At 43.9% G+C, this 22,053-nt stretch overlaps 2 protein-coding genes across 2 annotated transcripts; both read right to left on the reverse strand.

Annotated features, from left to right (window-relative positions):
- Nucleotides 1-475: 475 nt before the first annotated feature.
- On the reverse strand, nt 476-11,354 carry mrc1a (mannose receptor, C type 1a). The gene is made up of 30 exons (XM_062479999.1): nt 11,193-11,354; nt 10,510-10,911; nt 10,178-10,351; nt 9,350-9,505; nt 9,057-9,170; nt 8,757-8,900; nt 8,433-8,609; nt 7,918-8,075; nt 7,532-7,648; nt 7,226-7,341; nt 6,962-7,110; nt 6,560-6,759; nt 6,305-6,420; nt 6,077-6,152; nt 5,806-5,950; nt 5,668-5,706; nt 5,321-5,484; nt 5,148-5,212; nt 4,896-4,996; nt 4,627-4,766; nt 4,270-4,378; nt 3,967-4,136; nt 3,294-3,399; nt 2,939-3,171; nt 2,540-2,705; nt 2,161-2,313; nt 1,872-1,988; nt 1,530-1,685; nt 1,399-1,431; nt 476-1,058 (listed from the first exon to the last, which is right to left on the reverse strand). The coding sequence occupies exons 1-30, from the start codon at nt 11,260-11,262 to the stop codon at nt 820-822; spliced, it is 4,305 nt and encodes a 1,434-aa protein (XP_062335983.1). The 5' UTR covers nt 11,263-11,354; the 3' UTR covers nt 476-819.
- A 4,823-nt stretch (nt 11,355-16,177) lies between these two features.
- On the reverse strand, nt 16,178-19,977 carry LOC134035053 (transmembrane protein 236-like). Its single transcript, XM_062479847.1, has 4 exons — nt 19,689-19,977; nt 19,076-19,148; nt 17,935-18,058; nt 16,178-17,414 (listed from the first exon to the last, which is right to left on the reverse strand). The coding sequence occupies exons 1-4, from the start codon at nt 19,958-19,960 to the stop codon at nt 16,726-16,728; spliced, it is 1,158 nt and encodes a 385-aa protein (XP_062335831.1). The 5' UTR covers nt 19,961-19,977; the 3' UTR covers nt 16,178-16,725.
- Nucleotides 19,978-22,053: the final 2,076 nt, after the last annotated feature.

Here is a 22,053-nt window from a genome sequence, read left to right on the forward strand (position 1 = left end):
CCTACTGAATAAAAGCATTTGCTAAATGACTAAATGTAACAAGTAAATAAATGTAAATACAGATGTTTCTGGGCTCTAAGGCACTTTGTGCTGGTCATGGGAATGTAAAACATTTGTCAGCATGTCTCTTAATTGTGTGTCCTAAAGAAATTAGATGCAAAATACTTTTGTTTACGAATTATATATATATATATTTTTTTGCATCATTGGAGGAAGAGTCTTAAATTGATCTAAAATACCTGCATCATTCAAACCAGGCACAACAATTGCATTACATTATTGCATAGTAGATTAGTTTCACATTCCTGTATGTAAACAACTAATGTGAAACTTTTCATAGATTATTAATATTTGATCTCAGAATGTCCTAAAATCTACACTCAAGCGAACAAGCATTATCATGACAGTCTTGACTGAATATTTACACTACAGAAACATAGAAGGGAGTGGGGAAAGATTTGCAAGGTGATACTAGTGCCTTTGTTGAGGTCAGATCTATTTAATCTCAGAACCAAGGTCAGTTTGTTTGACAGTGTTATAAGCACAAAATGCAAAAAATACATTTAAATACTTATAATTGTACTTAGTAGTACATTTATAAGTTAGTTATAAGTAACATTTATTCATTTATGTCACACACAAATCAGTAATCAGTATGTTGCAGGTCTGTAATACAGGAATCCATTTTATGTACATGTTAGTTTAAGCTGCGTATGCTTCCTGTTTTTGGCTCTCACCTCAAGTGTCATTACCTCCATCTCCATCTCAAAATGTTATTTGGTCGAAGAACCCTGTTGGAATGTTTTTCTAGGTCTGCATCTAGGCCTGTTCATTCTGTTCTATGTTGGCCACCAGGCCCTTGGTGTCAACGGTGGTTATGGTGCGTGATGGGTCACTGTTGAAGTACAGCCTGTTATCGAACGTGCTCTCTCCCAGCACGGGGCTGGGGATGCGATTGCGGAACAGGAAGAAGACAAGTCCCACCACAGCAACTATCATCAAGACGACGGCTACGGCGATGCCAGCGTAACCGTGGGGGGCATCCTCGACATTCTGAGCTGAGGAAATCAAACCAGAACAGCATCACTCACACACAGCTATGATGTCCTTACTGCTAGTTTAGTCTTGCTTCATTAATTATCTTCTTTCAGGTTTCTGGGTGTTTTCTTACAGTAAATGCAGTATGCATATCTTGTTTAATGAAAGGCTCAGGAGAACGAAACAGTATTCTTATTACTAATGTTTGATGACAGTAAATTGCTTTATTTAACGTCTTCTTAAATATTTGTCAAAGCCTGAAAATGTATCTTAGTTGTTTAAGTGTAAAATTAAGAGCTTTAAACATGATAAATATGCTTTGCACATTAAATTTGATTTGTAAACATTTTATCAACTTACAAGTGATTGCCGGCATCTCCGTTGGTACGATCACTGCAGATGTAACATGAAAGATCATATATGAATTTACCTCAACTTGAAATATACCATTTAAATCAAATCAATCTGATAATTGACACACACATACTCACTTTTAGGAGTTTTGCAGATATAGGATTTGTATCTCATACAGCTGTTAGTGCTCCACTGTCCAGTGTCAGCACGTATCTCAACACAGTCCCCTGAATGGGATCCTGGTTTCCAGTTGGTATAGTCCAACACGTCGTTATTAATCCACATCCACTCACCTGTGGTAAACAAAGTTATACTGTACCTTAGAAGTACATTCATCTTTGACTTTTTTTTCTGTATTTAATTACGCTAAACATCAAGACTTTGTTTTGTTTTGTTAAGAATTTGAGTATATTTGGTTATTTGAACGTTTAACACAATGCCCAAAACTGGTCTTTGCAAGAGGCGGAAATGGTTCTGACCTTCGTAGCTCTTATGCATCCCGATCCAGAAAGTCTTGATGCCATCCTGCATAAGTTCTATATTTTCCTGGATAAAGTGGTTCTCCAATGGATCCTCAATGCTCACCAGAGATCCCCCTGTTGAGCACATCATCATGGTCATCCTCATTATCTTTGCAGTCCTTCAACTCCATTAACATTGTTAATGTATCTTATGCTGCTCTTAGTCAAAAAAGACCGCAAAACCTTGTTGGCAGTACTGTGGTTATTGATGGTAATCAAAAGTCGGTTGGGGTGTGTGGTGTCTTACCCATTCTCAAACATTCCACTGAGGCTCGGGCCCAGCTGTCCACCACTGAGTTGAAGAAAGCGTAACAATGGCCTCTGAAGGGCACCCAGGCCTTTCCCCTCTTGGGTTCTGGACATTTGCCTGGGAGCTGGGGAGGTTGAGTGGGAGGCACGTCTGGAACACGGTAAGACTACACTGATTGGCTTGGTAAAATGCACATTTTATCAAGAAAAAGAACTTGTATTCATTAAACTAGACTAAAACAGACCTAGGCTATGTAATTTGCGTATTGATTGTAGTTTAGAGGTGATTACCAGTTAATCAGTTTATCAGTTAATAAATCAATAGTTAACAAAAACATGTTATAATGCAGTGTGGATGGAGATTGAGAAAGTCTGACCTTTAGAAGTCTTGCACAGAGAGTAGTGGGTGTCACTACATGAGCCTGTCTTCCACGATCCATCCTCATCTATGTAAACACAGCCTTGGTTCATCTTTGGCTCTCTTTGACCCCATTTGGTGTAACCCAAGCGCCAGTTATCAACCCACCGGAACAAGCCATCTGTCTAAAAAATGGACAACCCTACAGATGAAATCCATGTCCAATACTAGCGGGTTTAATATTCTTATTGTGACTGAAATCAATTCAAAACACATTTGTAAATTATTATGTATAATTAACAAATTGAACAGACACATTGTGTGTTTTTTAACAAAATGTGTGGGTTGAGTGTACAATGAAGAATAATGGTGGACATGATCTGTTTTACTGTGCTTTAGATGTGTTAAGGCTAATTACCAAATTGCTGTTGAGGCCAATCCAAACAGACCCTCCATACTTGTGGATAAGCAATGAGCTGTAAGCCTGCGTGATAGGGTTCAAGATGCTTGCTAGATCCGCATCTTCTGCTTTGCATTGTCTTCGGGCTTCATCCCATTTCATCTTCTGGGGCACCAGTTTCAGGGAGTTATTGCCATATTTGATGAAATTATTTGTTGATGCTGTTGTGGCTGGTGGGGCAATCTGAGAATCTTAAACCAAAAGTGACACAGTGGTTAGAGGGCCACTAAAATGGAGTAAACAAAATAAGAAAGAAGGAAACTGAAACAGAGTGAAAATTCCTTCTGTTTCATATTTGATGATAGTTTCTCACCAACAGTTCTTTTACATATGAAGCCTTGAGGGATTGAACAATCCTCCACTTTCCATAATCCAATTTGTTTGAAATTGCTTCCCACCAAAACTGTACAGTCAAATGTCTGAAAGGGAGATGGTGTGGACATATTTAGTCCTCAATGAAAATGACACATGGTAAATGAATACACCTTTGTGTTTGCATCCACTAGAGGGTGGTATCCACTAGGACTTTTCAGACACATTTTGTGTGTCTTCACTGAAAAATATTATTATGTTAATACTAAGCGTTGTGACAACTCATTCGGTGCGACTGATATGTAATAGTATGGTAAATACTTTAACATACATACTATAATATGGTAGTATGGGTATTGGGACGCAGCCCTTGTTTTTCAAGAAATGGCCTGGAGTGCCATGCTCGCCCTTGAAATCTGACTGGCCACTGTAGGGCTTTATGCTCTTCCAGAGGTGAGAGCTTGTACCTTTTAGTACCAGAGTTATCCTATATCCTGCTTTTCCTAGAGGGTTTCTGAAATTTGTAATCTCTTCAATCAATGTTCCAGACTTGGTAAGATATTATGTACATATCTTGGGTGAGCTGGAGTGATGCCTGTTTTTGTGGGCTGTATTCTGTGACCATGACAACGTAAATATGCATTTACATTACACCACCTATCTTTCATTCTCACCGAATCAAATGAATAGCGTCCTTCAGGCATGGATACTGGATGTCCTTTAGCCCAGTTTGTATAGGAAAGCTTTTTGCCTTCTGTCCATAGAAATCTCATTTCCAAGTTGACATCATTAAGGCCTATCCACATATCGTAGGGATACCTGTTCATCTGAGTGGTAATGAAATCTGGAAAGGAGGAAGCAAGTCAGGAGAATGTGATAAAGGAGTTGTGTTTCTAAGCGTGAGGTGATTCTTCATCCCTTACATGTTCACAAGCATTATCTGACTGTTAGGTTTCTAAGAAGGCCTGACCACTCACCTTGTTCTTTTTCACTGAGGATAGAAGCCAAGTTTCCTCCATGGTTAATGCAGTAATCCCGAGCATCGTGCCATGTTTTCTTGTTGCTTTCCATATTGAATTGGTAGCACTGTTTCAACATGATCATCATGTATTAGCAAAGCCTTTTGTAATCACATGCAAAATACAAATAGCCTAGGAGACATGTCACAATTAATAGCATATTCAACAATCAGATTCAATGGGGGGCCAATGAGTCGACAGTCTGGTCACATGGAACAAGGAAAAGGGATAACTTGACCGTAAGGATGTGTAGCATAATAAGTAGTTTATGAAAAATGCTACACAGTAGGAATGTCCATGTCATAATGTAGTCACCTTTCCATTAAACTGGACCCACTCAGGGGCACAGCCCCCTTTAGGTACAGTAGTTGGGGCAAGAGTTGTGTTGATAAAGTTGCTGCTTCGCTTGCAAATGGAGGGAATCTCTAAACCACAGTTAATGTCATTCCAGAAGCCTACAGTACAATGGCACAGAATAAAGAGGAAGTCAAATTGATATGAAAGTGGTCACTGTAATCCACTCTGACATGTCACTGAAATTAGATCCCCCACATGCATGACCTAACCCGATTGAACTCACATACCCATGTTCTTGTATATCGTCACACAGTTTTCATCATTGTTGGCAAAGTTGGGTTCATTGTGTGCCCATGACGTGTATGCGACTGGAGACCCATCCAACCAGCTGAAATTGAACTTGCATTAACCAGACAGCCAGAAACATATGAAAGAAACATATTCCCATATGTGCATGCCAAACATGAGACAATCTCCGACAAAATAATGGATGACTCATTATTTGAAGAACAGAGATCTAAAGAAAAGTATTTATTCACCTGAAAGACTTATCCAAGTTTACAATCATGCCTATGTAATATTGATAGTATGACTCCTTTGTTATCTGTGTGATAAAAAAAGGAAACACATGATAGAGAATAATTATATCAAAATTCATGCAATAATTGTATATCTGTGAATTCCTCACCAGAAATTCTCCACACATCCTTACCTTTTTCCATAAAAATTTCCTCTCACTATTGCCAGTGATGGATGCCAGGTCCCCAAATTTGTTTTTGCAGAACTCTCTGGCATCGGCCATAACCATTTCCTCCATATTGAAGTAGTACTGTGTGTCATTGTATATGATCCAGCCATCTGATGTGGTGTTGTACTCTGGAGAGGAGGGAACATAACCTTACATGCTACTCTGACAGCCATGAGTATCTGTGACAGGGGGATGGTGAGGGATGTCAGGAAAGTTACAGGAAGTATAAGAAAGTTACAATAAAACAGTTACAATTCAGGTGTTGAAAGATGACAAGTGGAATGTGAGAAATGTTTCTGCTAGTCTATTACCTTCCGTAACCACAGCTGGTTCAGGTTTGGGTGTATCACCTGCAGGAAAAGTACACTTCAATACCAGGAAATGAAAGACCATGTGGAAGTTGCATGTATGAAGTATGATGCATGGAAAATATGGTCTCAGCGGCCTACCTTTGCGTATCTGACAGATCCAGTCATTGTTGGCCTCACAGTTTCGGTCATTCCATCGAAATAAGCTCCCAAAGTAAGTCTCAACACATAATTCTGCGTCATTGTAGTTGTTAGGTTCTCCTAATTCCCACGTCTCAAATGAAAACTGGGGAATAACAATGAGGTGTTATATAAAAGGCAACATTGGTTGTTTAAAAAACTGGGATTCTGTACTAAAAGAATCCCAGAAATGAATGGTGGCCGTCTTAGAAAAGAACAGCGTTATACTCACTGGGCTCCCATCAGTCCAGACAAAACCTGCATTTGGATCCTGGATGCTGAGGCCGATCCAGGCTGAACTAACATAACTAGGGAAAAAACATACTTTCTCTAAGACGGTTGCACACACACTGACAGTAAGACTCTATAGGCTTGGAGGGTTTTAAAATGGCCAGTCCCAAAATAAACCATAAAAGAGATGCAGCGTTATAAATGTGGAAGCTCTGAGGAGAGAACTCACGGGAGATTGACTATGTCAGAGTCAGAGTGAATACTCAACAAGTCTCCTCCAATGGCCTTGCAGAAGTCTCTTGCCTCCTGCCAGTTCTTCTTGTTTACGATAGACTTTTTGAACAACTTGAACAGAGGAAAGATTGAGATTTCATCGACTATACTTAAGAGGTTAGAGTTCAGTCATTTGTCTCAGAATAATAATAATAATAATCATCATCATGAACATTATTTAATGGTTGTCTGTGGAAGTGCATCTTTTTACCTTGTAGCAGATGTTTCTTTTGGGAGACCCAAGCCACCCGTCCATACATCTTGGGGTTGCAGTGGTGGGAGGGACAGCTGTTGTTGTGACACCGTCCGCCATCTTTTTGCAGATGTACTTTTCTTTCCTGTCACAACTTAAAACATCCCATAGTCCAGCAAACATGCCAGTTGCTATGGCAACACAGCCTTGTTTTCTGTCTTTTACAAACAAAACAGAAACACACAAAAAAAGGAAACAAAAAAATGGAGATGGTAAATGAATACACGATTTCTAAGTTTAGTAAGTTGTGAGATTTGACAGGTGTGAGATATAACAATCTGACCATTGCAAAACTGAAAATATGGTAGATCCATATGTGTAGGTATGGTTAGGAGCCACTGATAGAAGGCTACACAGTACCTGGCATTCCAGCGTTGAAATGAGTAAACTTGACTTCTGTTCCACTGCTCCACAAGAATGTTTCTATATCTGCCAAGTTGGACAGGCCTGTCCAGAAGTACTTCTCCGGTCTCAAACCCACCAAACTAATCAGGAAAGCACTCTCATATCTATATGTAGGACAAACATAGCCACCTTTTATGTGAGGAGCAAAAAAAAAATTTTTTTATAGATGTAACAAAATATTTGTGTAGTCAAATATGGAATGTGAAAATGTTGTTGTACCTGTTATCCACATGCACCAGATTGGAGTCACTTTTTTGGCAAATAGTTTTCGCCTCTTCAAATGTTTTGGTCTCTGATCCAATGTTATAGCAGTATATTCCAAACCTGATCCAGCCCTATAGTGGAGAAAATTTAAGACAAACATTTAAACCACAACTTTAGGAAAGCCCAGAAATGACTAATACAATTGCATAGTAGTTGATATTTAAATCATCCTCTTTTTCCATGCAACACACTTTATGAATGATCCCTCTCACTTGGGACAACATTATGGCAAAACACTGTACACGAGACAAGGTTGCTTACAGTTTTGCATCCTGAAATTACTTCTTTTGTGGCTCCTTCTGGTGGCTTGATAGAGGCTTTCTTCTTACAGATATATCCATGAGTTTTCTCACACATGATATCAGCCCACTTGCCATCCTTATTGGAGGAAGATGTGGACCACAGCCATGCCAATGTTATTGTAAAAGGACCCTGTTTATATTCTCTACAAAAACATCTATTTCTTCCCCCTCATTGGTTAACTAAAGATTTGACATGATTTGACAAGTTGTCATGCCTTTATTGATTACAATATTCTTTGACATATCAAATCACATTAAATGTATGTATTTATAAAACAGGTATCACGTTACATAAACACAAAATCGGAGCTTAAATTAAAAATCGTGCTCTTAGGAATATGTTACCTTTCCCCTGATGAGAACACAGTCTTCCTGGAAGTTAGTATCATGGGAGGGCTCACCCATCTGCCATTGGGCGAACGTCACATGGGAGCGGTCTGACCACTCAAACAAATTCTGGCTCTGCTGGTCGTTGAGCCCAATCCACAGCTCATCCGAGGCCACTGGGGTCATGACAGGAAGTGAGGAGTTTTAAAGGCGACAGGCCTATAGATATGAAACTTGACATGGATGTGGTTAGACCACAGGAAGGATTCCACCAGAAAGCTACATTATTCAGTAAATGTAGCAAGAGTCGCTCAGTGTTGCTTCCTCCCTTTCTGGGTTTTGATCTTGGATACAGCAAGTCAGGCCAAGCCACGGTGGGTGGGTGGTATTTATAGTTTAACCAATTCAACTCGGTTACACTTTATCATCAATCAGGACATATGTGAGAATATCTACTTTCAAAGCATCTCAGATCTAAAATGTTTTCTTAAGTAGAACCTTTTTCACACAAAATAACCATTTGAGGTACTTACAGTAACCAGACTGTGATATGATAAAACTTTGCTCCTCAATGTTATGGATACTGGCCAAGTCCCCTCCTTCTTTGTGACAGGCAGTCAGAGCCTCCCGCCACATCTTCTTAGTACGTTCCAGGAAGTAACAGTGACCAGCATAAGGTACCCAGTAATTGGGACAGAAGCTGGGCTGGTCTTTGGGTAAAGATAAAAAGAAGTTAAAGGGATCGATAGAGTTAGGTGGTGGAGATGAAACAGACATTTTAAACTTCAGTCTCAACATTACCTTGGCATGACATTGTATAACGTCTGTGTAAATTAATCATGTATGGGTATTCTTACCTATGGGAGGAGGGGGGAGATTGGTGGAGTTGCCTTTGCGACAGATGTAACCAAGTTTCTTAGAGCAGGACAGGCTCTCCCACTTGGAGGCTTTGCCCGCATGCAGAGCACCACAGTTGAGACCAGGTTCAGTTGATGGGTGTCCTGTCAAAAGCATTGACAAAATAGACATCATATTGGATATTAGGCTTCTCACCCATCACGTACATCAAAGGGTACACCCTCCTCCAAGACAACAACATTTGTGCAGCAGCATTATAAGGATACTGTGTTGATCATGTAATCTGTTTCCAACTTTACCTGGAGCCCAATTGAGGTATCTAAATGGGTTTCCATTGCTCCACTGCCATCCACTTTCAAAGTCCAGGCTGTTGAGCCCGATCCAAAGAGCTGTGCTGAAGATATGGGTCAACCCTGCATGAAAGACACCCTTTATACATGTATAGGTCTGTGTTTTATGACATTCGGCTGTAAGGTCTATGTGACTATCAGGTGTGATTGTGACATACAATATGTTTGATGGACAACATGCCACCCTCATGTATAAGATGAAGGGGGACAACCAGGGGGCTTCTTTACAGGTAAACTCTCACCTGAGATATACGTCTGCTCGTGAAGTTCCACGATGCTGAGTAGGTCTGCCCCCTGCTGCTGGCAGCTCACCCGGGCCTGGTGCCAGGTCAGAACTGACTGGGTGTTCCTCTGGTACAAAACTCCTGTTACTGGGTCACTGTCCCAACCTCGAGCAGCTGGGAAAGGGGAGGAGGAAGGGGAGAAAGGCAGTGAAAAACCTTTCAGCAAATCAGAATGCTGCATGCATGTTTTCATATGCATTTCAGATTAATATAAACAGCTGAGCATTTAGACCAACATTGTTTTTGAACTGTGCAATATCCTCAAGAGAAAATCCCGGTGAACATTCATTTTACACAACTTCCCCTAGATCTGCTATGCGATTCCACCAGTGAGCAGCAGCTTCCTGGCTCTTCCTGTCCCAGTAATGAAACAGTATCAGGGGATAGACAGGATTGTGTGCAAGTCAGGTCAGGAGGATAAGAATGAGGGTTGCATCTACAGCTCTGAAGACAAGAGGAAGTGTTTTTCTGTACAAGGGGTCAGAGACCAGACCTGGTAAGCACTGACCTCAGCAAAGATGGCCCATGACAAGGTCACAGCAAAACAGGAAAATAAAAACATTCTGAGTACTCAAGAGAGCTGAAATTCAGCAAATTCACAGGCAGACGTGGAAGATAATCTACATTGTTGGATCTAAAGACTCACTGAACACCTTAATTTTCTATATTATCATGCATTTCTGACTCGTACTCTAGGCCAACACACATCATAAACTCTTGCCCAACATCAGAAGACAGGATAATCTAATATGGAATCTAAGATATAACACAGCCTTACAGACTTACATTTGCTTGGACAGAATCCCCATTTTCTGTCCTTATTGTAGTCTGTCTCTGTGGCGCACCATAACAGTCCATCTGGGCGGCCCTCAAACGTGCACTCTGCAAACCACTTCTGTTCAAACTTGAAGGGGAACTGGCAGGGACTGCCGAAGGCATTCCCCCCTAAGCTGAAAATCTCTGAGATGAGGAAACAAGCAGATAACAGAAAGATGGAGGAAGAAAAGATGTGGATGTGGTTCAAGTTTGTATTTCAACCGCACCAGACTTAAAACACCTAGGCTAATAGTGTTCAGTGTTAGTGTGAGACTACCCCAAGTAAGCATGGTGCCTCTTACCTTGGTATCCCTTGGAGCAGAGATCATTCTGTGGGCTGTACATGGTCCAGCGGCTCCATGTTCCTGAACCCTGGTAGATCATAATGTTCTTCTCATTGCGGTTGCCGTAGTTTAAGTGCAGGTTCTGGCCCTTGAGACCAAAAAGCGTCTCATTCTTACACTCCCATTGCTGTAGAGGACTAGTTTCATCGCAGGGATAGAGCAGCACCTTGACCCAGTCCTTTATTTCCTGGGCCCCCAGACACAGCTTCTCGGACAGGCTGAGGAGGCGCAACTGTGAGGCCCAACGAAAGTTCTGGTTCTTGGCCGTGGGGTTACAAGTTGCTGTATGGACCACTGTGGGGCTCACAGCAACCACACACTTGTTATGTTCTTTATTGTAGATCAGGAAGGAGCCGGTGTCTGTGACATGAGGGAGTAAAGAACAACTGTCTGACTAGTCTCAGGTGGAAGACAATTCCTAAACCACTCAAGGCCGATACCAAAATCTATTGTTGCCTTCATTTTCAAACGTTCTATATACATAATCCCCCAAAGAAGTTAACAGAAATAGTTACACATAAGACAGTAAAATCACATCATCTTTGCAGTATAGTTGGCAGCCCCCAATAAAACTGAACGGGATGTACCATTTCCAGTAGGATTTCTTAAAAGTAGAGTAAGAGAGGATCGGCCTGACATACCTATTACCGCTGTGCAGAGGAGGGCTTGTGTGAGGCAGAGAAGCACCACCAAGGAGGGACTGGGTGCCATCCTAGCTGTTGCTTAGTTTGGTGTCTCAGACAAAAGGTCAGATAGTCCTCCAGTCCTCGGAGATGGGGTCCGTCTGTGTGCTCAGGTGTCTGCAAGAAGAGCAGTGAGAGGGAAGCGTAGCGCGCCCCCCCCCTTTAATCTCACCGATGAGCATCCTGTCACATGGCACGATGGGGCTGTGGCCAAACAAGGTCCTTTTCAACAAGCTTTCCCTCCATTGGGATGAGACGAAAGGAAAAGAGAAGGAAAAGGTGGAAATGTGTAGCATTCACTTATCTGGAGTGTGCAGAAGACAGGATGCCACCAAGCAAGCACAGGTCCCTGGTATCATTGTGTCCTGTCACCACTTCTCAGTGAGCCAGTACCTCTTTCCAGAACCGCTGAAGAGGTGGGCTAAAACATTTTAACAGTTCCCGTATTTCACTTATATTCAAAGGGGGAAATGAGGATAAACAAATATCAACAGGATGCCACAATAATCATGGACTTTTTATTACACAGCAAAGCTTATTTTCAAGTATATTTTCATCATACAAAATGTGCAGGGACATTCGGTGACCAAGATGGGATAGTAGGATTTACAGGCCATACATGTCATGTCATCCCTTTACATTTCCTTTACATTTCCTGGTAGGGACACTACCAGATAGGGCGCCAAATCAGACCAGGAAAGTGTCCGACAGTGTCACAGGGAGGTCACCAGAAATCAAAAGAGTGAAGAAGAATATTATGACAATGTAAGAAGTAGTGAAAAAGAAGGAAAATTATCAACAAAGAGGTATTTATGGAGGATGGGCAGTCATAATGCTGATGCAGGCGATTGCTGAGACAACGATGGTGCTCCAGAAGAAAGAAGACAGGAGGATATCCTGCTTCCTGCCCAAAGTATCGAAGGAAGTCTAGTGTGAAGCCATGTCACCACAGTCCTGCTGCACCATGCACCATCTATCCTCCAGAAGGCTAGATCATGTGTCAGGGAAAATGCATACATTATGAAGTCCTGGTGTCATCATTACCTCAAATAAGGTAAGTAAACACACCAACACAAAGGTACAGTGCAAAATTACAGATGTTTAGCCCAATCATATTGTGGAAAAGTGCCACTGTTTTCCATTATTTTCTTTATTAAACAAATTAAATCAAAAAGGTAAAATCAAGACAGTGGTCCTGTTCTGTTCCGTCTGTCATCATATTTATCAATGTAAAATAACACAACCTTTTCTTCCTTTAATCCTAGTCTGAATGGTGATTGATGTTGATCTGTGGGGATAATTCAGTTTTAATTCACATCAAACTCGTTGGACATGATAACATTTCTGGGACAACAATTCTCGGCTGTCTTTTTAGTCACATGCACACAGCAATTCCAAGAAGTCATGAACCATCCTGTGAGACAGCATTGTTAGAAATGTGCCAATTCAGCGCTGTATTACGAGCAGCACTTGGTTGGGCTTCCAACCTGTTTCCTGCCCATTTCCTCAACTTGAGAACAGATCCCATGCCACACCAAGGTGTTTGACATCACCGCTAAGCAGCAGTCTTTGATGCACACACAATGAGACTCTGTATGTCAGAAGAGAGAGGGACAAGAAGCCTAACGACTCAGGGAACTCCGTAAATGTGTCATGTTCTATGCTGTTTCCGAACCGTCATTCCATTGTAGTTTAAGTGTTCGCTTCTATCCCTCACCTTGACGAGCATTTCTGGAATGTGCTTAGCTCAGGACTTTACCGGCACAGCTAGGGCACTGAACAAAATGATCCGGCGTTCATCCGGGCTGAATTTATAGTTGTTATGTAAAAGACAGCAGATAAAGAGGGAGCTGAGGTCAGGCCTGGACTATTACAACGTTCTCTACAGACAGTTAATGAAAGCAGACCATCTCTAGGATTGTAAGTCATTCAAGATGGCTAGTTTGAAGAGAGTAACTGTAACGAGAGGCCATATCTGTTCTCTGACCATGGCCTACCTGACCAGACCCTAACCTAAGTCTCGATTATAAGGACCTGGCTAACTGTCTGACTAGCTAATACACTAATGAACTGTATATTTGAGATTATTAGATTTTTAATTAGATTTTGAATACTGCAATAAATTATAAACTGCCTGACTTTGATGAAACAAATGATTTACACATTGACAACTTTCAAATAACTATAAACCTCTTGTTTGCTGTAGCAGCTTCTTGCATCAGTCTGTGTTACTTACAACCACGTAAACCAAGTTTAAAATAAAGTAGAAAAAATATTTGACATTGGCAGTGATATTGCAATGCATTGCAATGAAAGGGAAATAGGAGAGTAGGGAGGCCAACTTCACTTTATACATACATCAAAGGGTTCACTATTCACTAAGAAAACTAAAACTGTGCTGAGTTTTATGTGTCTATAATTGCTATCAGTATGCTGTGTTGATTTTGTAAACCATCTTTGAGCTATAGGCCTGCTTGTGAAGTTCCACGATGCTGAGCAGGTCTGCCCCATGCTGCTGGCAGCTCACCCGGGCCTGGTGCCAGGTCAGAACTGACTGGATGTTCCTCTGGTACAAAACTGTCACTGGGTCCTGTCCCAGCCTTCAGAGGCTGGGGAAGGGGAGGAATATGGGGAGATGGAGCTTTCAGAAAATCAGTACGTCAAGCACACTAACTCATGCTTTACTTTTTGTGAAACTAAATAACTAGTTTGGGAGGCAGCTTCCTGGCTCTTCCTATACAAGTTGTGAAGCAGTGTCAAGGCAAAGAAAAGATTGTGTCCCAGTCAAGTTGGGGGAAAAAAACAGAACAGTGTTGTGTCCACAGTGCTGAAAATGAGAGGAAACATGTTTTTACAGTATGTGCAAGGGGTCAGAGACCAGACCTGGTCAGCACTGACCTCCACAACGGAGGCCTCTGACAATGTCACAGCAAATTAAACAGGAAATCAAACGTGTTAATGGAAGGGACAATTCAGCTGAATTACAAGCAGTAGGGGAAGATTAACTGCCTTGTTGGGTTTAGAGAACCCCTTGATTTTCTGTTGACCCATGTATTTCTGACTCATTCTCTAACCCCAAAGACATCATACTCCTTTTTCAACATCCCAACAGGGGAAGAACTGCATGTGACTTGACAAAGGAGCAAATAATCCAATCAAAAGAAAATGGGGAGAGAAACAAGCACAGTCAAACAAAAGAATGATATTCCTGAGTCTTAATGCACTGAAAAAGAAATTGAGTTAGAAGACTACACCAACTTATTCAATTTACCATATTAATAACACCACTCAGTCATGACTTAAATTTGACTTCCTTAAAACAAAGTCATTTTAAACAAGGTTTTCCACCATGGAGATGAGACGAAAAGGAAAGGAGAAGCAAAGGAGGAAATATGCCGCTTTAATTTATTTGGACTACGTGTGGGTTAATTGAGGGCAACTAGACAATATCAACAGGATGCTACTGTACAGTAGTCATGGACTCTGCATCAAGCAGCAAAGTTAAACTTTTCTGTTGAACTGATACAGCGTAACAGTGTTTTTGTTTGATGTCACACAAAAGGCCCCCTCCCACCAGACATGTGATTGTATGTTTGGCAAGCGAGATAGAAAAAAACGATGCATGCACAAAATGCAGGATGAGACACACATTACATTCCTTAACAATGTCCTGACGGTGTCAGACAAGGAATGAAAACGGCAAGGTCGTCACAAGGAGGTCATCTCAAATCAGAAGACTGAAAAGGAATACAACAACCATTGATGGACTCATCAGTGGATTTGTACAAAAGGGATGAGGATGCCCCCAGCGTGCGGGCACAGGGCAGCCCCCAGCGTGCGGGCACAGGGCAGCCCCCAGCGTGCGGGCACAGGGCAGCCCCCAGCGTGCGGGCACAGGGCAGCCCCCAGCGTGCGGGCACAGGGCAGCCCCCAGCGTGCGGGCACAGGGCAGCCCTCAGCGTGCGGGCACAGGGCAGCCCCCAGCGTGCGGGCACAGGGCAGCCCTCAGCGTGCGGGCACAGGGCAGCCCTCAGCGTGCGGGCACAGGGCAGCCCTCAGCGTGCGGGCACAGGGAAGCCCCCAGCGTGCGGGCCCAGGGCAGCCCTCAGCGTGCGGGCACAGGGAAGCCCCCAGCGTGCGGGCACAGGGCAGCCCTCAGCGTGCGGGCACAGGGCAGCCCCCAGCGTGCGGGCACAGGGCAGCCCCCAGCGTGCGGGCCCAGGGCAGCCCTCAGCGTGCGGGCACAGGGCAGCCCCCAGCGTGCGGGCACAGGGCAGCCCCCAGCGTGCGGGCACAGGGCAGCCCCCAGCGTGCGGGCACAGGGCAGCCCCCAGCGTGCAGGCCCAGGGCAGCCCTCAGCGTGCGGGCACAGGGCAGCCCCCAGCGTGCGGGCACAGGGAAGCCATGGCATGATGGTTCTCCAGGAGCTAGGCCAGAAGGAGGCCTGACCAGGCCAGGCTGGCATACACGTCATGAAGGAGCTGTGAGGAGCCATGTCAACCAAGTCATCCTGCACCATCCTGGGCTGAGGAGGACGGGGGGAGTCAGATGGCTGAGCGGTTAGGGAATCAGGCTATTTATCAGAAGGTTGCCGGTTCGATTCCCTGGCCGTGCAGGTTGATGTTGTGTCCTTCTTCCACTTCACCCTACTTCCCTCACGGGAATGTCTCTGTACTTACTGTAAGTCCTCTCTGGATAAGAGCGTCTGCTAAATGACTAAATGTAAATGTAAAGACAGAACATGTGCCTGGGAAAATGCACACATTGGGAAATGAGTCACGTGATAGATGCATCATCACTTCACAGAATAATAGGTATACACAACACACACACACAAAGTTACAGTGCACATTACAACTTTTGGTCTGTTGCCAAATTATATTGTATTAAAAAAGCTTACATTTTTCATTCTTTTCTTTATTAATTTGATCCAAAAAATATGTATCATTGGTACAAACTCACGCTTTGTTTTCATTTTGTGTATAATGATCATAACCTTGCAAAGAAAAAAATCTGAGATGTCAACAACATTGATGTTCACATTATTCTTATGCTCATACACATTCACTGCACTTTATGGTAATAGAAAAATCTGTAGTTCGGTGTTATAAAATCAGTAAGAAGTGACTTGACATGTTCTTTACATTCTCAAAGTGCCATGGTTCAGGTTGGGGATGAATGGGGGGTAAAAAACAACAAGAACAAGTAGGAAACAAGATAACAGTGAGACAACACTTAGCTCTCTGACAGCTCATGTTGTCCTTCCTTTCACAGGAACACATTGCAAAAGAGCTCCCTTTTGGCCTGCAAAAAGCACCACCAATGTAGTCCTGTTCTGTTCCTCCTTTCAGCAGTCTCATCAGAGTCACATCAAATTACATCTTCTTCTCTTGATGTGCCTCTGCTACTCTGTATGGGGACTGATGAGAACCTACAGTTTCTCTCAGTGACTCCTCAGTCTAGTTCCAGGTACTATCATCTGGCTGTCGAATCATCCGAAAAACATCCTCTCAGTGTTGAAGATTCTCAGCTTGGTCATGAAGTTGAAGTAAATAAAGGCCAAGCAGACCAGCAAGTTCTTCATCAGGTACAGAAGTGGTGTGATGAAGCCAAAGAAGGCAATGAGGCCAATACGGATGAACAGAAAGGGCAGGTCCTGGAGGGCCACGCCTAGAGATGATAATAGGGGACTATGGGGCATGACCACCAGCCTCAGGCATGACAGGTAGCTGAAGATGTAGATGGGGAACACCCAGCCAGAGAAGTACAATGCCGGGTGTCCTGCTGACCTAACCATCTCCACTGTATCCATCCAGAACAGGAAGCTCTCAACGAACATCTCAGCTCTCGCGTCACTGGCACACAGGAAGCGCAGCGGGCCCGTGTATGCGTAGGGCGACACGTGGTACGGTGCCGTCATGCTGGCAGAGCGTGAGCTCATGCCCGAGATGCTAAACTGCCGTCCCTGATTCCCTGGAAACCCGGAAACAATCCCATTGGCCTCTGATCGTGACCCCGCACTGTTCTGGTCCTTCTCGCTCTGCTGGCCTGGTGCGGTGGGCGCAGTGGCAGGGGCTGTTGCCGCGGCCGCTGCTGGCGTTCCAGGCGTCCCTGAAGTGACCTGCTCCACGTGTGTGAGGGCCGTGGTGGGGATGTCAGCATCCCGCTCCAAGTCATTGGCTGGGGAGAAACACAACAGTACAGAAGGGGTTTGCGTCAGAAGGCGTCTGCATGATAAAGTTGGTAAGCTGAGCAGATCTACTGCCTAAAAATGAACATCAGAAATGGGTCCTGTGTAGTCCCTTGTATGCAATGATTCCAAGCAATCCCAAACCATCCTGAGACAGCAGTATTTTGCCAATTTAGCTCTACAAGCAGCACTTGGCTAACAACCTGGTTCCTGCCCAGTTCCTTAGCTTGAGAACAGATCCCATGCAACCCTAAGGCGTTTGGCCTGCCACAGATAGGCACTCTTTAATGCACCGGCCCAGCACAGTATGACTGAATGTCAGGTTTGTCTTTTGTGGTTTATATTCTGCTAAGACATTGAGCAGGCACAGCAGTTCACCTTCATGTTTCATGATGTCTGTCTTTTTAACATATTATGCTTTAGGCCACCATGGATATACACAATTTGACCTCATAATTCTTGCACTGTTATACAAAGGTTTACAAAAAGGAAATTAAATAAACCACTTACCCTGTCCTGTGAGTCTACAGTGGCGAATCCTTTCGACAATGTCGATGCAGATGAGAGAGAAGAGGACCAGCGACACAGGGAGCTCCGTAAAGGTGTCGTGTTTTAAGTTGTTTCTGATCTGCACCTTAGAGGAAACAACACTTAGACTCAGACCATATTATTTCCATGGTCTGTTATTATCCTGCATCACTGAATCACTGAACAAAGCTAAATTCCAGTCAATTGCTAGTTTAGATTCCTATGGAAATCTCAATATCCCAAATGACAGCCGAAGAGGTTAAATGGTTACTGTGTGTAAGTGCAACAGACCCTCTCTGACACTGGGTTAGTGGACTAATCTCTAGCATCTTTGGTATGTGCTTAACTCAGGACTTCACTGGTACAGGGCAGAGAACAAAAGAATATAGCGGTCATCTGGGCTGAATTTATGATTGTTATGTAAATGACATCAGATAAGGAAGGAGCTGAGGTCAGGCCCAGACCTTTACAAAGTTCCTCATAGACAGTAAATGAAAGCAGGCCATCTCTCAGACAGGAAATAACCCAGGATGGCTGATTTTCAGAGAGTGATTTGAACAGGAAGAGGACGTCAGCTGCTTATCAGTAGCTCCTTAGCCATAGGGCTGTAGATTGCTCCCCCGAGGACCAAACTGCTGGTCTCAACTCATCACCTTTTACCCCTCTCTCAGAAGGTCCCCACTGTAATAGATCACACTTTTACCATGGCTTCTTCACTAGCCTGACAGTAATGTTGGAAATGGAGGATATCAAACTACAGTTATAGGGGTTGGTACAGCAATGTATTGTGGTAATGATCACTTCCATGACTTGTGATCATTCGTGTCTTGTAGAGCTGTTTAAGTATTTTATGGATATAATTTGAATTTATACAACAGACAAGCAAGGTTACCTGTCACACCAAAAATCTCCCCTTGGGAACAAAATAAACTGAAGTGAACGGACCTGAACTGAAGAATCAAGTACATTTCGAAGAGTATTCCTATCATGCCAGGATTAAGACTACAGGTCAAATAACAAAGGTCACCTCCAGAGGTGGATCTAAGCTAAAGGTCAAATAAACAGTTGAACTGAGACAGAGGCGCAGATGACAATGACCAATGATTGGTGTCACATGGTTTACCTCTGAGCTGGCGATGAGAAAAGCAAAGCAGGGTAATGTTGAGAGGATAACATAGACCAGGGCCACCGGCCTCCTAAGAGAGTGAAAGAAAAAGTTGCTTAATTTAGTTTATTTTGCAGTTGCCAATCAGGCTACCAAGATATCGACATTCAAACTATTGCATTCGCATGTAACATAATTACAACCAAAACAACTTGACAATTATTTACTTTGCTAGAAGCCAGAACCAATCCACAGTCAGTTCAGAACCAACACAACTGTTGTTTAGCCTATACATTCTGTAATACAGACCAGACCAGTCAGCCAGACATTTGCAGTGTGAGTCAAGCTTCTTATCTAAACACAAATGTTACATCAGTTTCACACCAGGCCTTATCTAGAGACACAATCCTGAAGGCCTGGCTTCAATGCCTTAGACCCCTAGCTCTAGCCCCTAGCCTTCATAACCAACCCCAAGCTTCAACCTCCACAACTTGGGCCCTACACCTGGGCCCTACCCTTGCATCCAGGCCCCACATTCCAGCACCATGTCCACACATCCAAACATCCAAACTCAGGCCCTAAACAGGCCTTAAAATCATCCATCCTCCAGCCACCAGTTTAGACTACTCACCACTTTCTCCTCCCAACTAGGAATTTCTTTTTCACAAACAGCATGTACTTCAAGGGGACCCAGACCAGCAGGGCTGTGGAGGTCACGTAGGCGATGGAGGACGCCACGATCAGCCAGTAGGCCGTCCCTCCATCACTGGGGGGCTGCCTGACACTTTTAACCTTAGCCACGATGATGGCGAACCTCTGCATGACGACGAAGAGCGGCACGCACATGCCCGCGAACTGCAGCACCTCGCACAGGGCGAACTTCAGCGTGCTCCCCGAGCCCATGCTGTGGCAGCCCCTGCGCTGGGGGGGACCGGAAAAAAAGAAAAAAAAAGAGGGAGGGAGAGAGAGAGAGAGGGGCTGTTGTCGCAGTGAGGCGACCCCTGTCTCTCTGAGGGCCGGTCAGGCCTGGGACCATGGCATTGTCTCTATCCACTAGCATTTTCCACACACCACAGGCCTGGCTGTCTACTCACCCGATTGCTTACACTGCACTAGGCATTGTGTACCTTTATGACTGTCGGTGTGACGGGGATGTGACTGGCCCTGTAAACTCTTTATATGGTGCTTGCAAACAAATCATCTCCCACACTCCACATCACATATGGGGTATTTATCTGAAACATAGATGGTATGACTATCTCAATCCTGGTCTTCTAGGATTGAGACAGGTCATTCAATACCAGACAGAAAGACCCTGTACCTCTGGGACACAACACTGTTGTCTGTCTAACTGCAGGGCAGGAGTCTGATTTACTTGTTCAGCCTATGACGGCTGCACATCCCCATCTAGTGGTGTTTTCCTGTACACTGCCAACATGTTGCACAGTATAAATGAATCCATTCACTTAATGTACTATAACATGGTGTAACGGGAGATGATACAATGTGATTGAGTATCTTCCTCTGCAGAGTGACAATGTCCAATGGAAGAGAAGGATAACAGTAAAAATGGGTGTTTGATACGGTAATCAAAGGCAGAAGTGAAATGTTGGTCTATAATTATATCATGGATAATTATATCAGTGGGTCTTACAGTGAACCAATTATTTTTTCTCTTTTGATCTTGAAGATACAAATGAAGCAGTAATGAGACACATAATTATGTCTTGTGAATCCCTGCCTCTGTGGCCCCATGTTGGTCAAAAGATGACTATCGTAAAACACAAACATTTCGTTTGGATCAACTGGCAAGCAGGGCAACAGTCCCAATTGCATTTACCCGCATCAGGTTACTCCAGTGCCCCTTTACAGACTGTGAGATATGTGCTCCCTTTTTGACAGTGCAGACCTCAGGATAATGAGCATGTCTCGGCATCTCCTCCTGTCAGTACACAGACATGATTCACATACGTCACATATTTACATCTGAAGTGAAGGTCTCCAAGCTGGCCTTGTGGTGTTGAGTCTTCTGTGTTTGTCCCCCTCTGAGCTGAGCTCCTGTGGCAGCTGGGGCTGCAGGCAAACAGGGGCTCTATCCCAGAAGATTCACTTCATTGCCTCAAACTCATTCAGCATCAAATGATCCCCGTGGTCTCTATTCCCGAGTTTTGATTGGGTACTGTTTTTTATGTTTCTGTGTCTCAAACATGCCCCACTGCGCATGCACACCCCCACATGATAAAGTGAAGAGGTAATTAGAAATGTGTGAAGTGTGCTGTTAATGTAGGCTTAAACCCTGGAACCTCACATTAGGTGTCCCATTGTGACGGGTCTGGGCTCCCATGACAAACAAAAATGGTCCTGAATAATGTAACTGGATCAGGATTAGGAGGCCTGCATTATATTTGGTGGTGTCTTTAGTTTACACACATTTCTACAGAGCACTACGACAGGATCTAATTTTAGATCCTGCAATGATGCACTTTCTCAGGCTGTGCCTCCACCACTCAACACCAGGCTCAACACTACAGTGCAGCCCTCCATCCCAGCACACAACAGTACATCCCTCCACCCCAGCACACAACAGTACATCCCTCCACCCCAGCACACTACAGTGCAGCCCTCCATCCCAGCACACAACAGTACATCCCTTCACCCCAGCACACTACAGTGCAGCCCTCCACCCCAGCACACTACAGTACAGCCCTCCACCCCAGCACACTACAGTACAGCCCTCCACCCCAGCACACTACAGTACAGCCCTCCACCCCAGCACACTACAGTGCAGCCCTTCACCCCAGCACACTACAGTGCAGCCCTCCACCCCAGCACACTACAGTACAGCCCTTCACCCCAGCACACTACAGTACAGCCCTCCACCCCAGCACACTACAGTGCAGCCCTCCACCCCAGCACACTACAGTACAGCCCTCCACCCCAGCACACTACAGTGCAGCCCTCCACCCCAGCACACTACAGTGCAGCCCTCCACCCCA

Source organism: Osmerus eperlanus, chromosome 15, assembly GCF_963692335.1.
Source record: "Osmerus eperlanus chromosome 15, fOsmEpe2.1, whole genome shotgun sequence".
NCBI classification, from domain to species: Eukaryota; Metazoa; Chordata; class Actinopteri; order Osmeriformes; family Osmeridae; genus Osmerus; species Osmerus eperlanus.

Bases quoted from the DNA above. Each gene is read 5' to 3' on its own strand.
- mrc1a (XM_062479999.1), bottom strand. From the start codon at position 11,262: ATGGCACCCAGTCCCTCCTTGGTGGTGCTTCTCTGCCTCACACAAGCC. The intron at 7,649-7,917 runs GTAACATATTCC...TCCTCCAATAAG, and splicing joins GTGTTCTCATCAGGGGAAAG to GATGGCAAGTGGGCTGATAT. The intron at 7,111-7,225 runs GTACAACAACAT...TCCTACATATAG, and splicing joins CTGGTGCATGTGGATAACAG to ATATGAGAGTGCTTTCCTGA.
- LOC134035053 (XM_062479847.1), bottom strand. From the start codon at position 19,960: ATGGGCTCGGGGAGCACGCTGAAGTTCGCCCTGTGCGAGGTGCTGCAG. The intron at 19,149-19,688 runs GTGAGTAGTCTA...TCACTCTCTTAG, and splicing joins CTAGTTGGGAGGAGAAAGTG to GAGGCCGGTGGCCCTGGTCT. The intron at 18,059-19,075 runs GTAAACCATGTG...GTTTCCTCTAAG, and splicing joins TTCTCATCGCCAGCTCAGAG to GTGCAGATCAGAAACAACTT.